This window comes from Cetorhinus maximus, unplaced genomic scaffold, assembly GCF_964194155.1.
Source record: "Cetorhinus maximus unplaced genomic scaffold, sCetMax3.hap1.1 HAP1_SCAFFOLD_633, whole genome shotgun sequence".
NCBI classification, from domain to species: domain Eukaryota; kingdom Metazoa; phylum Chordata; class Chondrichthyes; order Lamniformes; family Cetorhinidae; genus Cetorhinus; species Cetorhinus maximus.
Genome location: NW_027596575.1, coordinates 73,573 through 101,501, shown reverse-complemented (window position 1 = coordinate 101,501; position 27,929 = coordinate 73,573). Strand labels below are relative to the sequence as shown.

Below are 27,929 nucleotides of genomic sequence, written 5' to 3'. Positions count from 1 at the left end.
TTGTCTCACTGTAATCAAGCAGGCTGAGTTTTAATATGGAGTCTGGAAGAAACTGAAGAGAATCGACCCTTGGAATGGTTCGAAAGATGTGTAATAGCAACTTGTTTACATCTGCATGAACCCAGTGAGTGGGCAGGAACCTGATTTAACTGCTGCTGTCGATCTTTGCATTGCCTCCTGTATGTTTCTGTCTGAGCAACTGGAGAATAGGGGAAGGGAGGAGGGGACCCAGATGAATAATTAACTTAACCAAAGAACCAACAAGGCAGGATAGGCCATGTGACCTGCTGTAAGTTTCTAGAATTTTACGAATAAGCTTTATCTGTACAGTATTCGTGAGGAATTGATTCACCATAACCCACAGCGACTGCACAGCAGAGAGAGAGGCACCAAAGGTGAACAGAGGGAAAGAACGCCGGTTTTGGGGGTTGTGAACAGGGAGAGGCAGCACCAGGGTGGACAAGGTGAGGGGGCATGGGGTGAACCTGGTGAGCAGGCATAGAGGTAAACTGGGCAAGGGGACAGAGGGGGAACTGAGCTGTGAGGGCACAGAGTGAACTGGGCTGGGGGCAGAGGGGGTAAATCTGGTGAAGGAGCTCTGGGTGAACCGAACGAGGGGTCACGGGGGTGAACCGGGCAAGGGGTCACGGGGGTGAACGGGCGAGGGGTCACGGGGGTGAACTGGGCAAGGGGTCACGGGGGTGAACCGGGCAAGGGGTCACGGGGGTGAACGGGCGAGGGGTCACGGGGGTGAGCGGGCGAGGTGTCACAGGAGTGAACGGGCGAGGGGTCACGGGGTGAACCAAGCGAGGGGTCACGGGGGGTGAACTGGGAAAGGGGTCACGGGGGGGTGAACCGGGCGAGGGGTCACGGGGTGAACCAAGCGAGGGGTCACGGGGGTGAACCGGGCAAGGGGTCACGGCGGGTGAACCGGGCGAGGGGTCACGGGGGGTGAACCGGGCGAGGGGTCACGGGGGGTGAACCGGGCGAGGGGTCACGGGGGGTGAACCGGGCGAGGGGTCACGGGGGGGTGAACCGGGCGAGGGGTCACGGGGGTGAACCGGGCGAGGGGTCACGGGGGTGAACCAGGCGAGGGGTCACGGGGGGGTGAACCGGGCGAGGGGTCACGGGGGGGTGAACCGGGCGAGGGGTCACGGGGGGGTGAACCGGGCGAGGGATCACGGGGGGTGAACCGAGCGAGGGGTTGAGGGGGCACCAGGGTGAAGGGTCATGGGGGTGAACCGGGCGAGGGGGGTACGGGGATAAACCAGGTGAGGGGGCCTGGGCGAGGGGGCACAGGGGTGAACCGGGCGAGGGGGTGAACCGGGCGAGGGGTCACAGAGGTTTCTTGACTGCATTGTTTCTGCCTCATTTAATTTTGGCTGTCGTTCCTGGCTGTTTCAACTTCCTGCCGAGCTTCTTGTGTTTCCCCCAATGCCCCATTCCCTAAACAAAACATGAACCTTGTATAATCAGTAAATCTTGGTAATTCTTTGAGGAACAGGAGTTGCCAGGGATGATGATAGCTGCTGGATCGGATTCTGTAGGTCGTGCTGATGTTGACAATGAGCCTATGGTATCTGTGTGGATATCTCGGGGCTGGGATCTGTGCTGAGTATTATTACTGTTTCATTGCAGGCTGCAGAGAGAAGCTGAGACTGACGATCGCTGCTCTCCTCAGACCACGTCCCAACCTTCAATGACAGCAGCAGAGAGGTGAGCAAGCACTGTAACCACTGCACTACATACCTGAAGCTGAAGGGAGCCTGGATTTCATCACTCCAATGAGCAAGACACAGATTAAGGACAGTTTCAGGAACAGATTAGTCACAAACTCCTAAAATTGTCCTCCTCCTGTTCCTAGAACCCTGAGGGAACAGGACACAGAGAAATGTATTAAAAACCTGGATGGAACTGGAGGCAGAACTCAGTGACTGCAGACAGAGAGTATTCGTACACTGGGGGCTGGGGGGAGAGAATATTCAATAACTATGGGTATGGGGCAAAGACATGTTGTATCTCAGAGTGGCAGGCTAGTTTTTGGTATCTGGGAGGGTGAACAGTCAGTAATATGCTCTGTATTTTATGAGTTTGAGAGCGGGATAATTGAGAGTTTTTGTGCTCTCTCGGATGTGTTGCTTGGAGCTGTGCTCAGTGTTCTCATTGTTTCTCCCTGAATGAGCTCAGTCATTCCACTGTGGGTCTGCTCGAAGTGCCTTGTGACTCTACCAAACCCGGACCTGAAACCGATGTGTTTCCCTCACCAGTCACATCTCTTGTCTGTTTTTTCCTCAGCTCTGGCCCTCTACCCAGCTTGGCTCCCTCCTCCCTGCTCCAGCCTGTGTTGGATTGTCAAGCGATGCCCGGCCTGCCCACACCAGCTGTGCCCGTGCCAGTGACAGCTGCTACCCAGACTGTGGATCCTGATGGTCAGACTGTCAACACACCCAACCTTTTTCAACACATGCTCCAGGATGAAATGTTTAAACTGGTTCAGGTAATGTGAAATATGACTGCTTTCCTCTTCCTTTTTGTAATCCAGTGATTTGTTCCCTGTTCTAGATCCTCCTATGCAGCTGTGCTTGTCTCCGAATCTGGATGTCCCCCTGCAGGCTCTCCTGGGTATCCCCCCCTGGAGTTGCGTTTTGTCTCATTCTCTGTCAACCAGTCTGTCTTTCTTGCTCTCTGGTTTTCTCAGCTTTTCTATTTTTGTCCCTTTCTCATGCTCGCTCTCTTTCTCAACATTCACTGTCTCAACCTCAGCTCCCCCGCACTCTCCTGTTCGCACTGTATCAGTTCGTATATACATGCCCAGTCTCTCCTCCACAGACACGCTCCATCACTCGCCCTCTCTCCCGCAGCTCTGCCACTCTCCCTCTCTCCCGCCTCCTCACTCCCGCAGCTGTCACTCTCCCTCACTCCCGCAGCAGTCACTCTCCCTCACTCCCACAGCTGTCACACTCCCTCACTCCCACCCCCTCACTCCCACAGCTGTCACTCTCCCTCACTCCCACAGCTGTCACACTCCCTCACTCCCGTCTCCTCGCTCCCGCAGCTGCCACTCTCCCTCTCTCCCGCCTCCTCACTACCGCAGCTGTCACTCTCCCTCACTCCCTCAGCTGTCACTCTCCCTCACTCCCGCCCCCTCACTCCCGCAGCTGTCACTCGCCCTCTCTCCTGCAGCTCTGTCACTCTCCCTCACTCACCCTCTCTCCTGCAGCTCTGTCACTCTCCCTCACTCACCCTCTCTCCTGCAGCTCTGTCACTCTCCCTCACTCTCCCTCTCTCCTGCAGCTCTGTCACTCTCCCTCACTCCCGCCTCCTCACTCCCACAGCTGCCACTCTCCCTCACTCCCGCCTCCTCACTCCCACAGCTGTCACTCTCCCTCACTCCCACAGCTGTCACTCTCCCTCACTCCCTCAGCTGTCACTCTCCCTCACTCCCGCATCTGTCACTCTCCCTCACTCCCGCATCTGTCACTCTCCCTCACTCCCACAGCTGTCACTCCCCCTCACTCCCACAGCTGTCACTCTCCCTCACTCCCTCAGCTGTCACTCTCCCTCACTCCCTCAGCTGTCACTCTCCCTCACTCCCGCAGCTGCCACTCTCCCTCACTCCCACCCCCTCATTCCCGCAGCTGTCACTCTCCCTCACTCCCACAGCTGTCACTCCCCCTCACTCCCACAGCTGTCACTCTCCCTCACTCCCACAGTTGCCACTCTCCCTCACTCCAGTCTCCTCGCTCCCGCAGCTGCCACTCTCCCTCACTCCCACCCCCTCACTCCCGCAGCTGTCACTCTCCCTCACTCCCGCATCTGTCACTCTCCCTCACTCCCTCAGCTGTCACTCTCCCTCACTCCCTCAGCTGTCACTCTCCCTCACTCCCGCATCTGTCACTCTCCCTCACTCCCACAGCTGTCACTCCCCCTCGCTCCCGCAGCTGCCACTCTCCCTCACTCCCACCCCCTCACTCCCACAGCTGTCACTCCCCCTCACTCCCACAGCTGTCACTCTCCCTCACTCCCACAGTTGCCACTCTCCCTCACTCCAGTCTCCTCGCTCCCGCAGCTGCCACTCTCCCTCACTCCCACCCCCTCACTCCCACAGCTGTCACTCCCCCTCACTCCCACAGCTGTCACTCTCCCTCACTCCTACAGCTGCCACTCTCCCTCACTCCCACCCCCTCACTCCCACAGCTGTCACTCCCCCTCACTCCCACAGCTGTCACTCTCCCTCACTCCTACAGCTGCCACTCTCCCTCACTCCCACCCCCTCACTCCCACAGCTGTCACTCCCCCTCACTCCCACAGCTGTCACTCTCCCTCACTCCCACCCCCTCACTCCCACAGTTGCCACTCTCCCTCACTCCAGTCTCCTCGCTCCCGCAGCTGCCACTCTCCCTCACTCCCACCCCCTCACTCCCACAGCTGTCACTCCCCCTCACTCCCACAGCTGTCACTCTCCCTCACTCCTACAGCTGTCACACTCCCTCACTCCCACAGCTGCCACTCTGCCTCACTCCCGTCCCCTCGCTCCCACAGCTGTCACACTCCCTCACTCCCACAGCTGCCACTCTGCCTCACTCCCGTCCCCTCGCTCCCACAGCTGCCACTCTGCCTCACTCCCATCCCCTCGCTCCCACAGCTGCCACTCTGCCTCACTCCCATCCCCTCGCTCCCACAGCTGTCACTCTCCCTCACTCCCACAGCTGTCACTCTCCCTCACTCCCACAGTTGTCACTCTCCCTCACTCCCACAGCTGTCACTCTCCCTCACTCCCACAGCTGTCACTCTCCCTCTCCCGCAGCTGTCACTCTCTCTCACTCTCCCTCACTCCCGCCTCCTCACTCCCGCAGCTGTCACTCTCCCTCACTCCCGCAGCTGTCACTCTCCCTCATTCCCGTAGCTGTCACTCTCCCTCACTCCCTCAGCTGTCACTCTCCCTCACTCCCGCAGCTGTCACTCTCCCTCACTCCCGCAGCTGTCACTCTCTCTCACTCTCCCTCACTCCCGCCTCCTCACTCCCGCAGCTGTCACTCTCCCTCACTCCCGCAGCTGTCACTCTCTCTCACTCTCCCTCACTCCCGCCTCCTCACTCCCGCTCTGTCATTCTCCCTCACTCCTGCTCTGTCACTCTCCCTCACTCCCACAGCTGTCACTCTCCCTCACTCCCACAGCTGTCACTCTCCCTCACTCCCACAGCTGTCACTCTCCCTCACTCCCACAGCTGTCACTCTCCCTCACTCCCTCAGCTGTCACTCTCCCTCACTCTCCCTCACGCCCGCCCCCTCACTCCCACAGCTGTCACTCTCCATTCCCGTAGCTGTCACTCTCCCTCACTCTCCCTCACGCCCGCCCCCTCACTCCCACAGCTGTCACTCTCCCTCACGCCCGCCCCCTCACTCCCACAGCTGTCACTCTCCCTCACTCCCGCAGCTGTCACTCTCCCTCACTCCCGCAGCTGTCACTCTCCCTCACTCCCGCAGCTGTCACTCTCCCTCACTCCCGCAGCTGTCACTCTCCCTCACTCCCGCAGCTGTCACTCTCCCTCACTCTCACAGCTGTCACTCTCCCACACTCCCGCAGCTGTCACTCTCCCTCACTCCCTCAGCTGTCACTGTCCCTCACTCTCCCTCACTCCCGCAGCTGTCACTCTCCCTCACTCTCTCAGCCCTGTCACTATCCCTCCCTAGAACTGCAGGTTAGAGAAGGTTCACTTGGCTGATTCCTGGGATGAAGGGATTATTTTATGTGGAAAGGTTGAGTGGGTTGGGTCTATACTCATTGGAGTTTAGAAGAATGAGAGGTGATCTTAATGAAACATATAAGATCCTGAGGGGACTTGACATGGTGGGTGCTGAGAGGATGTCTCCCCTCGAGGAATCCAGAATGGGGGTAGGGGCAGGATTCAGAATAAGGAGTTGCCTCTTTAAGATGAAAATGAGGAGGAATTTCTTCTCCCAGAGAATGTTTAGCCTGTGAAATTCTCTTCCCCAGAGAGCAGTGGAGACAGGGTCATTGGATATACTCAAGGTTGAGTTAACAGGTTTTTAATTGACAAGGGAATCAAGCATTAAGGGGGGCATGCAGGATAGCGGAGTTAAAGCCTCAATAAGATCAGCCTTGATCTTACCGAATAGCAGAGCAGGTTCAAGGGGCCGAATGGCCCAGTCCTGCTTCTAATTCTTATGTTTTTATGTTAACTCTCTCTCCTGTTTTTCACCCTATTCCTTACCCCCCCCGCCCCTATTCCTTACCCCCCGCCCCTATTCCTTACCCCCCGCCCCTATTCCTTACCCCCCTGCCCCTATTCCTTACCCCCCCGCCCCTATTCCTTACCCCCTGCCCCTATTCCTCACCCCCCCGCCCCTATTCCTCACCCCCCCGCCCCTATTCCTTACCCCCCCGCCCCTATTCCTTACCCCCCTGCCCCTATTCCTTACCCCCCTGCCCCTATTCCTCACCCCCCTGCCCCTATTCCTTACCCCCCCGCCCCTATTCCTTACCCCCCCGCCCCTATTCCTTACCCCCCCGCCCCTATTCCTCACCCCCCTGCCCCTATTCCTTACCCCCCCGCCCCTATTCCTCACCCCCCTGCCCCTATTCCTCACCCCCCCGCCCCTATTCCTTACCCCCCTGCCCCTATTCCTTACCCCCCTGCCCCTATTCCTTACCCCCCTGCCCCTATTCCTTACCCCCCTGCCCCTATTCCTTACCCCCCTGCCCCTATTCCTTACCCCCCTGCCCCTATTCCTTACCCCCCTGCCCCTATTCCTCACCCCCCTGCCCCTATTCCTCACCCCCCCGCCCCTATTCCTTACCCCCCTGCCCCTATTCCTTACCCCCCTGCCCCTATTCCTTACCCCCCTGCCCCTATTCCTTACCCCCCTGCCCCTATTCCTTACCCCCCTGCCCCTATTCCTTACCCCCCTGCCCCTATTCCTTACCCCCCTGCCCCTATTCCTTACCCCCCTGCCCCTATTCCTTACCCCCCTGCCCCTATTCCTTACCCCCCTGCCCCTATTCCTTACCCCCCTGCCCCTATTCCTTACCCCCCTGCCCCTATTCCTTACCCCCCTGCCCCTATTCCTTACCCCCCTGCCCCTATTCCTTACCCCCCTGCCCCTATTCCTTACCCCCCTGCCCCTATTCCTTACCCCCCCGCCCCTATTCCTTACCCCCCTGCCCCTATTCCTCACCCCCCTGCCCCTATTCCTCACCCCCCCGCCCCTATTCCTTACCCCCCTGCCCCTATTCCTTACCCCCCTGCCCCTATTCCTTACCCCCCTGCCCCTATTCCTTACCCCCCCCGCCCCTATTCCTTACCCCCCTGCCCCTATTCCTTACCCCCCTGCCCCTATTCCTTACCCCCCCGCCCCTATTCCTTACCCCCCCCGCCCCTATTCCTTACCCCCCCCGCCCCTATTCCTTACCCCCCCCGCCCCTATTCCTTACCCCCCCCGCCCCTATTCCTTACCCCCCCCGCCCCTATTCCTTACCCCCCCCGCCCCTATTCCTTCCCCCCCCCGCCCCTATTCCTCGCCCCTATTCCTCACCCCCCACCCCAACAGCTCCAGCAAATCAACTTCCTGAGTTTAATGCAGGTGGTTGGATCATCACTGACAAGCCTTCCTAGCATTCAGCAGCAGCTTCCGCCCATTCCCAGCCAAAACCGGGTTCCCCCAACACCAAACGTGAATATAAACCCAACTCCAACTGGTCAAGTGCCCATACCTGGAGGAAAGGGGTGTGAGAAAGCAACTATGGAAAGCAGCCTTCCGGTTCAGAGACCAAGCAGCCTGCCAGAGGAGAAGGTAGCCCAGGTAAGGGGTGAAGGCTGTCGATCACACAGGATGGGAGATATTTAGGGAACCAAACTGTCGGTTATTCTGTGAGAATTGCATTGTTTTGTTAAATGTTCTCCCCTTGCCTACTGCAAGTACCATATCTCCCAGGCCACCAGCTCCCAGTACCAGGACTCTGATATACTGTCCATCTGATACTATTGAATCACCAGGAGCAGCAGAACTGAGAGTCGTCCATCCGACTAACGTGACTGATTACAGCAGCTATGGAGTAGATTGTTGCCTCCCTTGCATTAGCAGAGTGAGGCTCAATGGTAGTAACTGTAACATGGCCCTGACCATGTGTCTGTTGGGGTGGAAGCAGCTCAGTGGTCACCAGAGTGATCACAGAACAGAAAGCAGAACAAGGTGCAAAAGCTGGGAATTTGGTGCAGGTGGGAATTGGCTGCAGAGGGGAAAGGAGGTGCTGGTATGTCCCTCAACACTCGGAGTGGTCTGTGTCAGTTTGAGAAAGTAAGAATTCAAAATTGATGTCCGGTGTTTGCTTCATATAAGTTATTGTGCAGAAAATGAAAAAACTTACATCAAGCTGAACAGTAGATCATTCCTGAATAAGTTATTTGTATCAGTGTTTCTGGTAGAGGAAGAGGTCTGCACCCCAGACCATCCAAGGAAATTAGTATTGAATCAGAAACAGGGGCCAGGATTTTCCGTGTCCGATGGTGTCGGGTGTGTTCGGTGGTGTGAACGGACAATATAGCACGATCAGTTTCCCAACGGTGTGAAACCAGTTTGCGATCGTCCACTCTGTTTCCTGCCATTGGACATCAGGAACCTCATTGTGATACATCAGCTTATCATTATAAGGCCAGTCTGCCGCACACATCCCTCCCCACCCCACTGGATCATCCACCCACATTGGTGGGAAAACACGCCGACGTGTTTCACAACAGCACATAAGTGACATGCACCTGGTGAGCTGCACTTCACTCAGGACTTGGAGGTTTGTTTACCTACCTTACTTCGGGCAGCACTCACAGTCACCAGCACCAGGCTCCACAGGCAGCACCACATCACTGTTAGGGGTTTCGCTGGTGGGTCTCTACCCACCAGATCAGCCGTATGTTTAATGCTTGGGGAAGGGGGAGAAGTGGCCTCAGGCAAGGGAAGAGGCTGCAGGGTGAGGGCTGTACTGGGGAAGGGGGGTATCCCAGGGTGTGTGTGGGGCACATGTTGATCTGTGCAAGTGGCCTCAAGATGGTGAGGGCTGAGGAGGCATCTCCAGAGGAGATGAGGCCAGATGGAGATGTGAGGGTGTGTGTGAGAGAGTGAGTGGTGATGTCCCTTGAGCTGGCAGTGAGTGAGATGCCAGTGAATGTGTGATGGGCTTGTGAGTGTGTGAGGTTAGAGTGATGAGATGGTTGCCTTAACCTGGTGGCACGGATGAGATCATTCATCCTCTATCTGCACTGGATGGCCAACCTCTCCTGTGCAGCATTGGCACTGACCACCACTCACATCGCCTACCAAGCCAGAGAGGTAATGTCACTGCCCCTCCTGCAGGCAGAGCGGGAGCAGAGGACATTACAATGGCCTCCATAGCGTCCTAAAGGTGCTCGAGGGCTGCAGTCTTCTTGCCTTTCGGGACCATGTCTTCTTTGCTGCAGCCCTGGGCTGGAAGCACTGAGTGCGGCTACACTTTAAATGTGGTGCCTGGTGTGATGAAGCAGCGAGGTGATGGTGTAGTGAGCGAATGAGAGCCCACCCACCATCAAAATGGCGTGTATCCTGGGGATGCATAAAGAATGCGGCGGGTTAGGAACGATACGGTGTGAAAACTCACCATTGCAGCGGGCGATGTTTTACCCACACGCTACCGCACTTAGTGCAAATCTGGGACAATTCTGCCCAAGGATTCACCAAAATTAAAGTAAGCAAAATCACAGTCATGAAGAAAATAATGACACGAAAGTGTGAATTGTTATCTTGAGATTGATAGATTTTTGTTATCTAAAGGTAGGTTTTAAGGGATATGAGGCAAAGGTGGGTATATAGAGTTCGGTCACAGATCAGCCATGATTTCATTCAGTGATTGAACAGACTCGACGGGCTGAATGGTCACCTCCTGGTCCTATGTTCATTTGGATTTAAGTGGAGGAAGGTGACTGTGAATGTCATGGACAGGGAATCTGAGGAAAGCTGATATATGGGAAAATGAAGGAGACAATGGTGTCGTGGTAATGTTACTGGACGAGTAATCCAGAAGCCCAGGCCAATGTTAAGAACTTAAGAAAAATCAGGAAAAGGAGCAGGAGTAGGACCACAAAGCCCTTGGAACCTGCTTCATCATTCAATACGATCGTGGCTGACCTTTGACTTCAATTCCACTTTCCTATCCACATCCCATACCCCTCAATTCCCTGAGAAACTAAAATTCTGTCTATCTTGGCTTTAAAATATAATTAACGATGGAGCATCCACAAATCCCTGAGGTAGCAAATTCCAAAGATTCACAAGAGCAGGTGACATGTGTAACTCACCTCTCGACTCCCCAAAGCCAGTCCACAAGGCACAAGTCAGGAGTGTGATGGAATACTCTCCACTTGCCTGGATGAGTGCAGCTCCCACAACACTCAAGAAGCTGGACACCATCCAGGACAAAGCAGCCCACTTGATTGGCACCACATCCACAAACATTCATTCCCTCCACCACTGACGCACAGTAGCAGCAGTGTGTACCATCTACAAGATGCACTGCAGGAATTCACCAAGGCTCCTTAGACAGCACCTTCCAAACCCACGACCACTACCATCTAGAAGGACAAGGGCAGCAGATAGATGGGAACACCACCACCTGGAAGTTCCTCTCCAAGTCACTCACCATTCCCCTTCACTGTCGCTGGGTCAAAATCCTGGAACTCCCTAACAGCACTGTGGGTGTACCTACACCACATGGACTGCAGCGGTTCAAGAAGGCAGCTCACCACCACCTTCTCAAGGGCAATTAGGGATGGGCAATAAATGCTGGCCCAGCCAGCGAAGCCCACATCCTATGAAACGAACAAAAAGGTAGTTTGCAGGAAGATGTGAGGTAGAAGCACGAGCTTCAGATATTCATCAATTTCTTCCATTAATGTGAATTTGAGAGTCACACTGGGGGAAGGCAATGATCAAATCTCTTCACCAGTTTGCTTTCTGTTGCTGTTTAGCCTTCACGGGAGAGGTGAATGAGGAGCAGGTTGGGGCTGAAAAATGAATGATCAATTGGTGCTGTGTTGTGTGGGATGAAGGTTCAGTTTCCTGGACTCTATGGTGCTGTTATTCCCACTGTCTCCCAATCTATGGCATCACACTGAACATATAACCAAGGAAGAGGCCCTTTGACCATCATGTCTGGGCTTCCTCCTTGCTGGAGCAACCCAAAAGAAATCCCACTGCCCCACTCTTCCCCAACCCTGAATCAATCCCAAAACTAATCCCACTGCCCCGATCTCTCCCCATAGCCCTGAATCAATCCCAAACTAATCCCACTGCTCTGCTCTCTCCCCATAGCCCTGAATCAATCCCAAACTAATCCCACTGCCCCGCTCTCTCCCCATAGCCCTGAATCAATCCCAAACTAATCCCACTGCCCTGCTCTCTCCCCATGGCCCTGTATAAATCCCCAAACTAATCCCACTGCCCCACTCTTCCCCATAGCCCTGAATCAATCCCAAACTAATCCCACTGCCCCACGCTCTCCCCATAGCCCTGAATCAATCCCAAACTAATCCCACTGCCCCGCTCTCTCCCCATAGCCCTGAATCAATCCCGAAACTAATCCCACTGCCCTGCTCTCTCCCCATAGCCCTGAATCAATCCCGAAACTAATCCCACTGCCCCACTCTCTCCCCATAGCCCTGAATCAATCCCGAAACTAATCCCACTGCCCTGCTCTCTCCCCATAGCCCTGAATCAATCCCGAAACTAATCCCACTGCCCTGCTCTCTCCCCATAGCCCTGAATCAATCCCGAAACTAATCCCACTGCCCTGCTCTCTCCCCATAGCCCTGAATCAATCCCGAAACTAATCCCACTGCCCTGCTCTCTCCCCATAGCCCTGAATCAATCCCGAAACTAATCCCACTGCCCTGCTCTCTCCCCATAGCCCTGTATCAATCCCAAACTAATCCCGTGTCCTCTTATTTTATTTATTCATGGGATGTGGATGTTGCTGGCAAGGCCAGCATTTGTTGCCCATCCCTAATTGCCCTTGAGCTGAGTGGCTTGCAGGGCCATTTCAGAGGGCAGCTAAGAGTCATCCATATTGCTGTGGGTCTGGAGTCACATGTACACCAGACTGGGTAAGGACAGCAGATTTCCTTCCCTAAAGGACGTTAGTGAACCAGATGGGTTTTTACAACAATCGATGATAGTTTCACGGTCACCATAAATAGCCCTTTATCCATCCCAAATTAATTCAACTGTTGCACTCTTCTCCCAAAGCACCATATAAATCTTCAAACTCACTCCCCCATTTGGTCAATTTCAAGTGTCATTGAATCCAAACATTAATAAAAATCATTCTTAATTATCTTTGCTTTGAGCTGAAACCCTGATGTTGGAAATTATCTTCATGTATATATAAACAAGTGGGTCTTTGAAACTGTACACTGATGTTCTCCTTTATTTCCTAGAAGCCAGAGGAGTTATCTCTCCATCCACCACTTGAAGGTGATGATGTGCGTACACTGCCCCGGATCTCCGATTCCCAGAATGTACGGAACAGAGATTGCGATACTATCCGGCCTCACCTCCTCCTGGCTCCTGGGGCTCAGCCTCCTGCAACGACCTTCCAGTTTGCTCCCAGGGTCAATTCAACACCTGGCCTCCCGCTGCTGCGACTCCAGCCTTGCTATGAGCTGAGGGCTCCTCCAGTGACTGGTACCAAGCTGCCTCGCTCCATCCCTCTCCTGCAGCCCACCCCACGAGAGGCCTGGGCTCCCGGCCCAGAGCCCAGTCCCAGGCCACAGCTTGGCTTCCCTTCCCATCTGAACTCGTCTGCATATGATCCTGGGGCTCTGCAGAAAGCTGCCGAGGAAAAGGAGAGGAAGGAAGAGCTGTTGCGGAGAGGCCCACCCAAACACCTGAACCTGGATCAGTATCAGCAGCCACCAGCTTCTCCCTGGACTGAGCCTCCTGCAAAAGGCCCTCCCTACTCTTCCGAGAGATCGCAGAGGGAGTTCCAGCCTCCGTCCTCACACGCTGGCTGCTCTCAGGTGTTCAGGATGCCTCTCCTCCACCTCCCCCAGCCCACCCACATGACCCACTTTCCTCTCATGGCAAAGCAGCTGCCCAATACTCCGGCAAACCCTGGACAGTCAGGGATATCCTCCGCACCATCAGTTCAATATCCTAGAGACCAGCAGCAATATTGCAGCTTCTGTCCAGAGAGCCAGGTAAGGCAGGGTCAGCATCGAAGGGAAGGGATATAAGAGGTGGGGGTTCTCCAGTTTGCTGAGGGGACTGAAAGGGGGAGGGAGGATGTCTCAGTCCCATTGAGATGAGGAGAGGGCAGGGAGGGTGCCTCCATCTTGTTGAGGGGTGGGGGGGGTCTTTGCACCAAGACAGGGCAAAATATTCATTTTTTTTTTAGTGGGAGTTTTATATTGTCAAATGTATTTAGGTAGCTGTGTCTGTCTCCCTCTCCTCATTCTGTATCACCAATATCTATTACCAGTATCTATAGTAACAGTGTACACCTTTCTGAAGGTGCTGGGAGTATTGGGCTGGGATTATTGAGTGCTGTTACATTAGAGGATAAATTGTATTTTGGCCAACAGGCTTTAATTCGATAAGACGCTGTTTGTTATCATCTCAAACAGCTCCCATTGCTGGTGATGGACCTGTATTCAGGGGTGGGGGGCAATGGTGTAGTGGTATTGTTGCTGAACTAGTACTCCAGAGTCCCAGGGTAATGCTTTACCCTGCGGGGACCCGGGTTTGAATCCTGTCACAGCAGATGGTGGAATTTTAATTAAAAGTCAAATGGTGACCATGAGACCATTGTCGATTGTTGTAAAAACCCATCTGGTTCACTAATATCCTTTCGGGAAGGAAATCTGCCATCCTTACCTGGTCTGGCCTAAATGACCCAGACCCACAGCAATGTGGTTGACCCTTAAATGCCCTCTGAACAAGGGATGGGCAATATTTGCTGGACTAGCCAGCGATGCCCATATCCAATGAATAAAGAAAAAAAAAATAGCGCTGTCCAGCTCAATACTCTACCCAGGCAGAGGCCACGTTTGGGAGGTCACATCTAGATTGACGGTGCTGGGAGCTAGTCACAGTTAAGGTTAAATATCTCTTGCGCCCAGAATTACTCTTTACTGAAAGATTGCGTTGATGTTATCCTTCATTCTAGGTGTCAGTGGTTCATCCTCCAAGACTCATTCCAGCTCAGGACCTCATTGCTTTTGAACAAGGCCGACTGTGTAGAGCCCGACAGCCTTCAGGACGACAACAGGCCGAAGCCTTCCGCCTCCTGAAGGTGAACATCGAGCCGTTTGAGCCCAGGACCAGTAAGAAGAGGTGGGAATGTGTGAGGTGGCTTTATTTAGTCTTTGAATTAGGGGCTGTTTTCATCATCCCACTCAATAATAGCAAATCAACGGAAAACATATAAGGCCTGTGACCGGACAGGGCAGGGCCAGGGATAGACAGAGGAGTAGGAGGCTATTTGATCCCTCGAGCCTGCTCTGCCATTCAATAAGATCGTGGCTGTTCTGATTCTGGCCTCAACTCCACATCCCTGCCTCCACCCATAACTATGGACTCCCTTGTAAATCAAATATCCGTCTAGTTCAGCCTTGAACACGTTTAATGATCCAGCCTCCACTGCTCTCTGTGGAAGAGAATTCCAAAGACTAATGACCTTCTGAGAGAAGAAATTCCTCCTCATCTCCACCTTAATTGGGAGACTTGTTATTCTAAAACAGTGCCCCCTAGTTCTAGATTCCCTTTACGAGATGAAACTTTCTCTCAGTGTCTACCCTGTCAAGCCCCCTCAGAATCTTACATTTCATTCAAAGCATCTCTCATTCTTCTAAACTCCAATGAGTATAGGCCCAACCTGCTCAACCTTCATAAGACAAACTCCTTCATCTCAGGAATCAGCCGATTGAACCTTCTCTGAAGTGCTCCCAATGCAATTATATCCCTCCTTAAGTAAGGAGACCAAAACTGTCTGCAGTACTCTAGGTGCTGTCTCACCAATTCCCTGTACAGTTAAAGCAAGACTTTCCGACTTTTTATATTCCAACCCCTTTGCAATAAAAGCCAACATTCCATTTTCCTTCCTAATTACTTATTGTACCTGTATGCTAACTTGGTGTGATTCATGTACCAGGACACCCAGATCCCTCTGTACTGCAGCATCCTGCAATCTCTCTCCTTTTAAATCATTTGTTGCTTTTCTATTCTTCCTGCCAAAGTAGACAAGTTCACATTTTCCCACATTATACTTCATCTGCTCATTTTTTCTCACTTACTTTACCCGTCTGTATCCCTTTTCAGACTCTGTGTATCCTCAAAACCTGCTTTCCTACGCCTCTTTGTATCATCAGCAAATTTGGCAACAGTACAGTCTATCCCTTCATCTAAGTCATTAATATTGTAAAGAGTTGAGGCCCCAGCACTGATCTCCATGTCTCTCCACCAGTCACAGTTTGCCATCCTGAAAATGATCTGTTTATCCCGACACTGTTTCCTGTTAGTTAGCCAATCCTGTATCCACATTATCACCTCCAACACCATGAATCTTGCACAGTAACTTTTTATGTGCCGCCTTATAGAATGTCTTTTGGAAATCCAAATACACATATCCATTTAAGAAGGGAGGGAGAGAGAAAACTGAGAACTATAGATCTGTTAGTTTGACGTCAGTAGTAGGGGAAATGTTAGAATCTACTATAAAGGTTCACCAGACTGATTCCTGGGATGGCAGGATTGTTGTATGAGGAGAGATTGGGCCGACTGGGCCTGTATTCAGTGGGGTTTAGAAGAATGAGAGGGGATCTCATTAAAACATAAAATTCTGACAGGACTGGACAGGCTGGATGCAGGGATGATGTTTCCTCTGGGTGGGGGTCTAGAACAAGGGGTCACAGTCTCAGGATACGAGGACTGAGATGAGGAGAAACTTCACTCAGAGGGTGGGGAACCTGTGGAATTCTCTACCACAGAGGCTGTGGAGGCCAAGTCACTGAATATATTTAAGAAGGAAATAGATAGATTTCTGGACTCTAAAGGTGTCAAGGGTTATGGGGAGAGAGTGGGAGTACGGCGTTGAGATAGAGGATCAACCATGACCATGTTGAATGGTGGAGCAGTCTCGAAGGGCTGAATGACCCACTCCTATTCTATGTTTCTAAAGGATGTGAAAGGTGGGCACTTGGAAAATAATGACATGATTGGGCAGAGTCAACAAGGATTTATGAAAGGGAAATCACGTTTGACAAACTTGTTGGAGTTCTTTGAGGATGTTACTTGTAGCATAGATAAAGGAGAACCAGTGGATGTGGTGTACTTGGATTTTCAGAAGGCTTTTGATAAGATTCCACACAGGAGATTAGTAAACAATTGGAATTGAGGGTAATATATTGATATTGATTGAGAATTGGTTAACAGACAGAAATTATTAACCAAAAATTGGTTAACAGACAGACAGGATTAAACGGGTCATTCTCAGGATGGGAGGCTGTTACTAGTCGGGTGCCGCAAGGACCAGTGCTGGGGCCACAGCTCTTCACAATCTATATAAATGATTTGGATGTGGGGACAAAATGTAATATTTCCAAATTTGCTGATGACACAAAACTAGGTGGGAATATGACTTGTGAGGAGGATGCAAAGAGGTTTCAAGGCGATTTGGACAGGCTAAGTGAATGGGCAAGAACATGGCAGATGGAATACAACGTGAATAAGTGTGAAGTTATCCACTTTGGTAGAAAAAACAGAAAGGCAGAGTATTCCTTAAATGGTGAGAGGTTGGGAAGTGTTGGTGTCCAAAAGGACCTGGGTGTCCTTGTTCATGAGCCACTAAAAGCTAACACACAGGTGCAGCAAGCAATTAGGAAGGCTTTATTGCAAGGTGTTTTGAGTACAGGAGTAAAGATGTCTTGATGCAATTATATCGAGCCTTGGTGAGACTGCACCTGGAGTATTACGTACAGTTTGGGTCTCCTTCTTTAAGGAGGGATATACTTGCCATAGAGAGAGTACAACGGAGGTTCATCAGATTAACCCCTGGGATGGCAGGATTGTCGTATGAGGAGAGATTGAGGAGACTGGGCCTGTATTCTCTAGAGTTTCGAAGAATGAGCGGTGATCTCATTGAAACTTATAAAATTCTTACAGGGCACGAGAGGGTTGATGCAGAAAGGATGTTCCCCCTGGCTTGGGGGGGTCTAGTACCAGGGGACACAGTCTCAGAATAAGGGGCAGGCTATCTCGGACTGAGATGAGGGGGAATTTCTTCACTCAGAGGGTGGTGAATCTTTGGAATTCTCTACCCCAGAGGCTGTGGAGGCTCAATCGTTGAGTATGTTCAAGACAGAAATCGATAGATTTCTGGAGGCCAATGACATCAAGGGAAATGGGGATTGTGGGGAAAATGGCTTTGAGGTAGATGATCAGCCATGATCTGTGTGAATGGTGAATGCCTTGTCGGGCTGAATGGCCTACTCCTGCCCCTATTTCCGATGTTCCTATCTACTGGTTCCCCTTTATCCACCCTGCTTGTTACATCCTCAAAGAACTCGAATAAATTTGTCAAACATGATTTTACTTTCACAAACCCATGCTGACTCTGCCTGATTATGATCTGATTTTCTAAGTATCCTGTTGCTACTCCCTGAATAATGGATTCTAACTGTTTCCCAGTGACAGATGTTAAATTAACTGGCCTGTCGTTTCCTGCGAGAGGTGTTATATTTGTGGTTTTCCATTCCGCTGGGACCTTTCTAGAATCTGGGGAATTTTATAAGGTTACAACTTATGCATTCATTATCTCTGCAGCCGCTTCCTTTAAGATTCTAGGATTCGGACCGTCAGGTCCAAGGTCTTGTCAGCCTTTAGTCCCATTAGGTTTCTCTGTACTTTTTCTCGAGTCATCATCATGGTTTTAAGTTCCTCCCTCCCTTTTGCCATTTGATTTTCTACTACTCTTGGGATGTTTTTGTGTCTTCTCCTGTAAAGACAGATGCACAATACTTGTTCAAAGTCTCTGCCATATCCATGTTCCCCATTACGAATTCTCCAGTCTAACCCTCTAAGGTAGAGGTAGGGAACCCCCAGCCCGGGGGCCAGCTCTGGTCCGTTGCACTTTTTCATCCGGCCCTCAGTGAGATTTCACAATGCGGCCGCCCAGCGCCCTTGTGCTGCACTCTGACCAGCTGCCCCCATGTTCTGCTGCCTGAGCCTCAGCCACAGTCACCAGAGGCCCCAGGCTGTGGGAGCGAGCGAGGCCTGAGATCCACAAACAGGAGCGCAGGGCAGGGATGGGGAGCTGCCAACTGCCCATCGGGTGGTGAAATGTGAGTAATCCGGGGCAGGGCAGAAAGGGAGCAGGTCACCCAGCTGCATCAGTGGGTCACCTCCAACCCCCCGCTCCCAAGACGGGCTCAGCCCCTGCAGACTGAGGAAGGGGCCCAGGCCTAGGTGCAGCCTCGGACTGGGAGTTAGCTAAAGCCTTGGGTTGTTGAGTCACTGCCCTGGGCTGATTTGTGGGTGAGACAGCGGGAAAGGACAGGGACGGAGAGAGAAAGAGAGAGAGACAGACAGAGTGGGAAAGGAGAGAGAGACAGACAGAGTGGGAAAGGAGAGAAAGGCAGACAGATAGATTAGGAAAGGAGAAAGACAGACAGACAAAGTGGGAAAGGAGAGAGAGACAGAGAGGGAAAAAAAGCCAGTTGTGAATAGCACCATCATCAGTGCCAGCAGAAATAACAAGGCTCATTAAGGAAAAGCAAACTCAACCATCGCATTAAAGCAGTCGGTGAGTTGAATGTTTCTGTATTCTCTGTATAAAAAAAAAAATTGTTGGTGTTTATGTGTATGTGGCCCGTGAGTGATTTTGTCTGTGTGAGTGGCCTTTGATAAGAAACAGGTTCCCCACCCCTGCTCTAAGGGACTAACACTCACTTGAACTAGACTCTTCCTTTTTATATACTTTCGGAAGCTCTTACTGCCTGTTTTTATATTCCTTGGTCTTTTACTCTTAAACGCCAACTTATCCCTCTTAATTATCTTTTCATCATCCTTTGCTGGTTTCCAAAACTTTCCTAATCTCCTGGCTTGCCACTAATCTCGCTGCATTGTACACTTTTTCTTTGAATTCAATACTACCCTTGTTTCCTTAGTAAGGCACAGATGGGTCATCCTTCTAGTAGAGTCTTTCTTTCTCAATGAAATATGTCTTTCTTGAGAATTAGGAAATATCTCCTCAAATGTCTGCCACTGCTTATGTACTGCCTTATCTTTTAACTTACTTTCCCATTCTACTTTAGACAGCTCTGCCTTCATATCCTTGTAATTATCTTTACTTCAGTTTAAGACACCCTCACCCTCAAACTGAAGGATGTGGGAGACATGTGGGGTCGAGGGATCATGGATCATGATATTAACGTGCTTTTTCCTCAGAACTGTTTTGTTCTTCGTTCCCCAGGTTAAAGCGACGTCACGAGAGAAGAACAGCAGAGAGAGCGGCCTGCAAACCACCCCGGTCAGACCAACAGCTGAGCCCCCCTGATCCAGACCAACAGCTGAGCCCCCCTGATCCAGACCAACAGCTGAGCCCCCCTGATCCAGACCAACAGCTGAGCTCCCCTGATCTGCCGGAGCCCCAGGAGGTTGAAAGTAGAGTCCGTGTGGTAAAATCCTCGGCCTGTCCTCCTACATGTTCTGGGAGCTTTAGAGATGAGATAACTAACAAATGGGGTGGATTTGGAAGATGTGCTGTAACTGGGGCAGTCCTCCCATATTCTGTGGGATGGTCTCACTCCCTGACTTGATGGCCTGCTACACCTGCCCGGTGAAGTGATGGGTGGAGTGGAGTCGGTGGTTGGCAGGGCCCTGCGCCTATCATAGCCCCAGGTGCCCACGTACTGACCACATGGAAAGAAAGACCATTTGTCCTTTTACCAGCTGGAATGAACACAGTCCCCAGTCACAACATCTTACAACAGCAAGAGGAATGGGTTCAGCTTTGTCCCATCGGTGGGTTAGAGGTGAAGGAGCCCCAGAGGCGTTTTTTAAAAAAAACTCCTTCTTGGGCTATGAGTTTCATTGGCAAGGTCAGCATTTCTTGTGCATCTCAATTAGAACCAGAGAATTGTTACACAGAAGGAGGCCATTCGGCCCATTGTGCCTATTTCAGCCCTCCACAAGAGCAACACAATAACTCCCTCTCTGTTGAGAAGGTGGTGGTGAGTTGTCTTCTTGAACCGCTGCAGTCCATGTGGTGTAGGTACACCCATAGTGCTGTTAGGGAGGGCGTTCCCGGATTTTGACCCAGCGACAGTGAAGGAACAGCGACATATTTCTAAGTCAGGATGGTGTGTGGCTTGGAGGGGAACCTCTAGATGTTGGTGGTACTATGTATTTGCTGCGCTTGTCCTTCTAGATGGTAGCGGTTGTGTATTTGGAAGGCACTGTCGAAGGAGCCTCGGTGAATTCCTGCAGTGCATCTTGTAGATGGTACACACTGCTGCTACTGTGTATCGGTGGTGGAGGGAGTGAATATTTGTGGATGTGGTGTCAATCAAGCGGCTGCTTTGTCCTGGATGGTGTCAAGCTTCTTGAGTGTTGTGGGAGCAGCACTCATCCAGGCAAGTGGGGAGTATTCCATCACAATCCTGACTTGTGCCTTGTAGATGGTGGACAGGCTTTGGAGAGTCAGGAGGTGAGTTACTCTCCACAGGATTCCTAGCCTCTGACCTGCTCTTGTAGTCACAGTATTTATATGGATAGCCCAGTTCAGTTTCTGGTCAATGGTAAACCCTCCGGATGTTGATAGTGGGGGATTCAATGATGGTAATGCCATTGAACATTAAGGGGCGATGGTTGGATTCTCTCTTGTTGGAGATGGTCATTGCCTGACACTTGTGTGGCACGACTGTGAGTTGCCACTTGTCAGCCCAAGCCTGGATATTGTCCAGGTCTTGCTGCATTTAGACATGGAGTGTGACTTGGAGGAGAACTTGCAGGTGGTGGTGGTGTCCCCATGCCCTTGTACCTATTTTGGGGATATAGGCAGTGGTGCTGGAGGGGTTCAGGAACCTGCGGAGATGGATAGAAGGGTAGGGGGAATAGGGGAAATGGTGGTTTTCTGGTCCGATCGGACTGTCTAACATTTGTGTTTCACACCAGGAGCCGGTAGATGTTCCACCAGTGCCTAAAACCTCAGGATGCTCTGCCCTCCCACTGGGTGAGTGAGAATCAAGAACCTGCTCCTCAGAGTTTGTTGTGGAACTCGTGTGCTGTGAGAAATCAAAAAAACAGTGAATAAACTGCAGCTTCTCTGTCCTTCAGCCTGACAGCTTCGATCACCATCTACTGTATTCTCTTTCCCCCTTTCCCCTCTCCTCCATCTTCACCATTCCCCCACTCCATCCCATCCACAGCCTGTCCTGTCCCCTCAAACTCCCCCATCCCATCCTCTCTCCTCCTCCCCGCCATCCTCTCCCTCCCCCATTCCATCGTCCTCTCCCTCACCCATTCCCTCGTCCTCTCCCTCTCCCATTCCCTCGTCCTCTCCCTCCCCCATTCCATCGTCCTCTCCCTCACCCATTCCATCGTCCTCTCCCTCCCCCATTCCCTCGTCCTCTCCCTCTCCCATTCCCTCATCCTCTCCCTCCCCCATTCCCTCGTCCTCTCCCTCCCCCATTCCCTCGTCCTCGCCCTCCCCCATTCCCTCGTCCTCTCCCTCCCCCATTCCCTCGTCCTCTCCCTCCCCCATTCCCTCGTCCTCTCCCTCCCCCATTCGCTCGTCCTCTCCCTCCCCCATTCCCTCGTCCTCTCCCTCCCCCATTCCCTCTTCCTCTCCTTCCCCCATTCCCTCGTCCTCTCCCTCCCCCATTCCCTCTTCCTCTCCTTCCCCCATTCCCTCGTCCTCTCCCTCACCCATTCCCTCGTCCTCTCCCTCCCCCATTCCCTCGTCCTCTCCCTCCCCCATTCCCTCGTCCTCTCCCTCCCCCATTCCCTCGTCCTCTCCCTCCCCCATTCCCTCGTCCTCTCCCTCCCCCATTCGCTCGTCCTCTCCCTCCCCCATTCCCTCGTCCTCTCCCTCCCCCATTCCCTCTTCCTCTCCTTCCCCCATTCCCTCGTCCTCTCCCTCCCCCATTCCCTCTTCCTCTCCTTCCCCCATTCCCTCGTCCTCTCCCTCACCCATTCCCTCGTCCTCTCCCTCCCCCATTCCCTCGTCCTCTCCCTCCCCCATTCCCTCGTCCTCTCCCTCCCCCATTCCCTCGTCCTCTCCCTCCCCCATTCCCTCGTCCTCTCCCTCCCCCATTCCCTCGTCCTCTCCCTCCCCCATTCCCTCGTCCTCTCCCTCCCCCATTCCCTCGTCCACTCCCTCCCCCATTCCCTCGTCCACTCCCTCCCCCATTCCCTCGTCCTCTCCCTCCCCCATTCCCTCGTCCTCTCCCTCCCCCATTCCCTCGTCCTCTCCCTCTTCCTTCCCATCCTATCCTGTCAATATGTCCTCACCCACCCCTCTACCCTCCCGGCCCCCATCCCTTCCCCACCCCCGTCCCCTCCCCCACACCCTCCCCATCCCTCCCCCTCCCTGTCCCCGTCCCCGTCCCCGTCCCCTCCCCCTCCCCCTCCCTGTCCCCCTCCCCGTCCCCACCCCCGTCCCCTCCCCCACACCCTCCCCATCCCTCCCCCTCCCTGTCCCCGTCCCCGTCCCCGTCCCCTCCCCCTCCCCCTCCCTGTCCCCTCCCCGTCCCCACACCCTCCCCTTCCCCACACCCTCCACAATGCTCTCCCCTTTCCCGCTGTTCCCCCCACCTCCCTGCCTTTCTCCCCCTTCACCGTTTCCCCCCTCCTCGCTATTCCCAGCTGCCCCCTCCCCCAGTCCTTTACACGTTCCTGAAGAGATGGACTAATGTTCTGAATTCTGTCCAGGTCCTCGTGCTGAGCAGCTGGAAGACCAAATTTACCCCTTTTCAACATCTGCAGAGTTACAGTGTTTTGCATCCACCATGAAGAATGCTGAGGAGAGGAAGGATGCCAGCACCAACACGGAGCAGGGTCCTGAGCCCCACTTTGAGCTCCCCTCAGGTAGTCCACCAACCCTCTCTTCCCCTGAATTCCATAGCCTGCAGTGCTGAAGCCTGTGGCCCCTTTGCTGAGCTGCATCCGATCCCCATCCAAATAACCAAGGCCAGAATTTGACATCGATTGGGCGGACGCTCGACCCGAATGCACATGAAATTGCACAAAATGGCGTTGGGCAAGCGTCCTGGAGTCCATCGCACACGTGAGCAATATCGAGGTTAGCGGGAGTGCACAGGAGCCAGAGCTGTGCCCACCAACAATTAAAGGGCCAATTAAGGCCATTAAAAACCCTATTGTCCGTGATTTTACGTTGCTTGTGTGATTTCACACTCATCGTACGGGGAGGTGGGCAGCCCGTTTTCAACAAAACCTGATCCAGGGGTGGAAGTGAAATATCATGAGAAAAGATATCTGGGGACTGAGATGTGTTGAGTTCTGCTGTCAGGTGCTTGAATGTGCTGCATGGACACAGTTTGATGCATTTTTTTCTTGACATTTAATCTGTCCAGGTCTGCAGCTCCCTGCACTCAGGGAACTCACTGGAAGCTCCCACCCACACCCTCCCTTTTGTCAGCGCCCACCCTCTTTGCGCCCCCTTGCTAATTGGCCAGTCAGTGTGAAGTTGTGTTCAGGGGCCAATCGTGGGTGCAAAGCTCATTTTACGTCCGCTTCCGGGCTCGCCAAGCGTGTAATTCAGGTGCAAAAGTGTGAACCTAGAGAGCTGGTGTCAGCAAGTTATTCGACCATGGGAGGCATCACAGGCTCAGCCTGACTCAGTCCTCACTCGATACGCTCACAATTGTCAGGAGCAGGTTCTCTGGTTAACTTTCCTGTTTAACCCAAGGAATCAGAAGCTGTTCATTCACTGCCAGCCTGGCTTAGCACAGATATGGGGCCCTGTGGCTCCGCTGTGAGCTGCCTCTACTGTTGGAGCCTGGAAAAGCATTGCCCCTGTGTTTAAATGGAGAAAGTCTAGGCCCGGGTGATCCCAAGAGTTTCACAGTCTGAGCGAAGGTGAGATAGCAGGAAGGTAGAGTGGGGCTTTCACTCATGCTTCAGGGCATTGTGCAGATATTAGCCCGAACCTCCACAGAGCTGGTAAAATCCCCACAATTGGAAAGGATGCAGCTGTTCACAGAGGAGATTCAAGGTGATTGATGGAGGCAGTTTAAATGACCAAATACAAAGATCAGATTGTTTCTGGTGGGAGGAACCAGAATGAGATGGACCCTGGGTTGAAATGTAGAGAGAAGGATACCGTAACTAGTGGCTCTGGTACTGCACTCGTCACCCAGGGAGTACAACCTCAAATCCCACAACGAGGGAATTGAATAATGTCACTGAGGAGGCTGGTGAGAGGTTGCAATGCCTCTTGCTTTGAGACCAATTTCTAAAGCCCAATGCGGTTTCATACTGCACACAACACAAACACAGGCACAAGGATATGTGCAAAGTCATGGACGCTCCCGATGTCCTAGACGACCACATGTGCAGGAAGTGCTGCCACCTGCAGGAACCTGAGCTCCGGGTTTCAGAGCTCGAGCAGCGGCTGGAGTCACTGTGGCACATCCGGGAGGCTGAGAGCTACATGGAGAGCACGTTCAGAGAGGTGGTCACACCGCAGCTTAAGGGTCTGGAGACAGAGAGAGAATGGGTGACCACCAGGCAGCCCAAGAGAAGTAGGCAGGTAGTGCAGGAGTCCCCTGGGGTCTGTTTTGGAAGCTGGTGAGGGCGCTGGTCCCTCAGAGGAGCGCAGTCAGAGCCAGGTTTGTGGCACCACGAGCGGCTCAGCTGTACAGGAGGGGAGGAAGCAGAAAGGAAGAGCTATAGTGATAGGGGATTCATTGGTTAGGGGAACAGACAGGTGTTTCTGTGGCTGTAGACGTGACTCCAGGATGGTATGTTGTCCCCCTGGTGCCAGGGTCAAGGATGTCACAGAGCGGCTACAGGACATTCTTCTGGGGGAGGGTGATCAGCCAGAGGTCGTGGTCCACATTGGGACCAGTGACTTAGGTAGGAAGGGGGATGTGGTCCTGCAATCAGAATTTAGGGAGCTGGGTTGTAATTTATATAAACGACATAGATGACTATGTGGGGGGTAGGATTAGTAAGTTTACGGATGACACAAAGATTGGCCGGGTGGTTAACAATGAGGTTGAGTGTCTTGGGCTACAGGAAGATATAGACGGGATGGTCAAATGGGCAGATAAGTGGCAGATGGAATTTAACCCTGAAAAGTGTGAGGTGATACACTTTGGAAGGAGTAATTTGACAAGGAACTATTCAATGAATGGCATGACACTAGGAAGTTCTGAGGAACAGATGGACCTTGGCGTGTGTGTCCATAGATCTCTGAAGGCGGAGGGGCATGTTAGTGGGGTGGTGAAAAAGGCATATGGGACACTAGCCTTTATCAGTCGAGGCATAGATTACAAAAGTAGGGAGGTCATGTTGGTGTTGTATAGAACCTTGGTGAGGCCACAGCTGGAGTACTGTGTGCAGTTCTGGTCGCCACATTATAGGAAGGATGTGATTGCACTGGAGGGGGTGCAGAGGAGATTCACCAGGATGTTGCCTGGGATGAAACATTTAAGTTATGAATAGAGGTTGGATAGACTTGGGTTGTTTTTGTTGGAGCAGAGAAGACTGAGGGGCGACCTGATGGAGGTATACAAGATTATGAGGGGCATGGACAGGGTGGATAGGGAGCAGCTGTTCCCCTTAGTTGAAGGGTCAGTCACAAGGGGACACAAGTTCAAAGTGAGGGGCAGGAGGTTTAGGGGGGATGTGAGGAAAAACTTTTTTACCCAGAGGGTGGTGACGGTCTGGAATGCGCTGCCTGGGAGGGTGGTGGAGGCGGGTTGTCTCACATCCTTTAAAAAGTACCTGGATGAGCACTTGGCACATCATAACATTCAAGGCTATGGGCCAAGTGCTGGTAAGTGGGATTAGGTAGGTAGGTCAGGTGTTTCTCATGTGTTGGTGCAGACTCGATGAGCCGAAGGGCCTCTTCTGCACTGTGATTCTGTGATAGGTGGAAAATTAGCAAGCAGGACCTCAGATGTAATAATCTCCGGATTACTCCTAGTGCCATGTTCCAGTGAGTACAGAAATGGGAGGATAAGGCAGATGAATGTGTGTCTGGAAAGATGGTGCAGGAGGGAGGGCTTTAGATTCCTGGGGCACTGGGACTGGCTCTGGGGGAGATGGCACCTGTACAAGCCGGACGGGTTGCACCTGAACGGAGCTGGGACTGAGTTCCTTGTGGGGCGTTTTGCTAGTGTTGCTGGGAGGGTTTAAACTAACTCAGCAGGGGTGTGAGAACCAGGAGAGAATATTAGAGAGGAATACCAGGGTGCATAAAATACTGAGAGGGACAGATAGCACTAGTATAGAGAATAGAAAGTTAATAGGTAAAGTCGGGATAGGGGAGAAAGTAACAAAATCTAAATCAGGGTTACTGTGCATGTGTGTGAATGCACGGAGTACAGTGAATAAGATTGGGGAGTCACAGGCGCAGATTGCCATGTGGAAATATGATGTTGTGGCGATAACAGTGATCTAGCTCAAGGAAGGGCAGAACTGGGCATTAAATATTCCCGGGTACAAGGTGTTCAGGAAAGATGGGAAAGGAAGGAAAGGAGCAGGGGTGGTGGTATTGGTTAAGGAGAACATTGCAGTGCTGGAGAAAGAGGATGTCCCATAGGGTTCAAGGACAGAATCAATTTGGCTCGAGCTAAGGAACAAAAAGGGAGCGATTACATTGCTCGGTGTCGTCTATAGACCGCCAACTAGTGAGGAGGATGTAGGAGAACAAATCTGCAGGGGAATTACAGAGAGATGCAGCATTATAGAGTAGTTATAATGGGTGACTTTAAATACCCGAATGTAGACTGGGACAGTGATAGTGTAAAGGGTGGAGAGGGGCAACAGTTCCTAGATTGTGTTCAGGAGAATTTTCTACAGCAGTATGTGTCCAATCCAACAAGATAAGACGCACTGTTGGACCTGGTTCTTGGAAATGAGGTGGGCCAAGTAGATCAAGTGTCAGTGGGGGAACATTTAGGAGACAGTGATCATTGTATTGTATGTTTTTAGGATGATGATAGAAAAGGACGATAGGCAATCCAGAGTAAAAATAATTAACTGGACAAGAGCCGACTTCAATGGGGCAGGAACGGAGCTGGGTCAGATAGACTGGAACGAAAGATTGGAGGGAAAAACTAGCTGAACAATGGGCATTAGGCAAATCTCTCCTGGACATGTCTGACTTTACTGCTGTCTCTCCTATCTGGCTTTTACTCAAAGTGTCCGAGTGTTTGGATATTCAGTGTTTCTATGTTCTCCCTCCCTCCCATGGCATTTCACTGACTGCTGTATTTCCTTTTTTGGTCTTCTGAAGCTGCTAAATCCTACAAGGATGCTGGGATCGTCACCTGCTCTGAGATCAAGAACAGCCAGGCAGTCACTGCTACAGCAGGTTTGACCTTTCACCTTCTGCTTTGTGTTGTTTTATGGTTCAGTTGTCAGTAGGTGAGGGAAGCCTCGTACAGACTGTATACCTCAACAAGTATAAACCGTGTCCCAGGACATGTTCAGGCAAAGCCGATGTCACCACATCCCCGTTCCAATCTGACTGACACCATTGACTGAGAGCAGGCCCTCTCTACTGGGACAATCCATCAGAGTCACACATACTCACCCACATTTGATGGGCTGAATGGCCTTAATCTGTGCAGTTATGACCTTATGACTCTCATTCATTTAATTATACATTTGTGCATGGAAGCAGTAAAACATTGT

At 52.2% G+C, this 27,929-nt stretch overlaps 1 protein-coding gene across 1 annotated transcript in view; it reads left to right on the top strand.

The window, feature by feature from the left end:
• The window catches only part of cplane1 (ciliogenesis and planar polarity effector 1), a 178,882-nt gene that overhangs the window by 111,438 nt on the left and 39,515 nt on the right, over positions 1-27,929 (top strand). Inside the window, exons 30-38 of the mRNA XM_078535739.1 lie at positions 1,639-1,716; positions 2,296-2,497; positions 7,572-7,823; positions 12,482-13,243; positions 14,212-14,378; positions 19,513-19,717; positions 21,216-21,273; positions 22,974-23,129; positions 27,529-27,606. Coding sequence (XP_078391865.1) covers positions 1,639-1,716; positions 2,296-2,497; positions 7,572-7,823; positions 12,482-13,243; positions 14,212-14,378; positions 19,513-19,717; positions 21,216-21,273; positions 22,974-23,129; positions 27,529-27,606 — 1,958 coding nt within the window. The remainder of the gene's footprint in view (positions 1-1,638; positions 1,717-2,295; positions 2,498-7,571; positions 7,824-12,481; positions 13,244-14,211; positions 14,379-19,512; positions 19,718-21,215; positions 21,274-22,973; positions 23,130-27,528; positions 27,607-27,929) is intronic.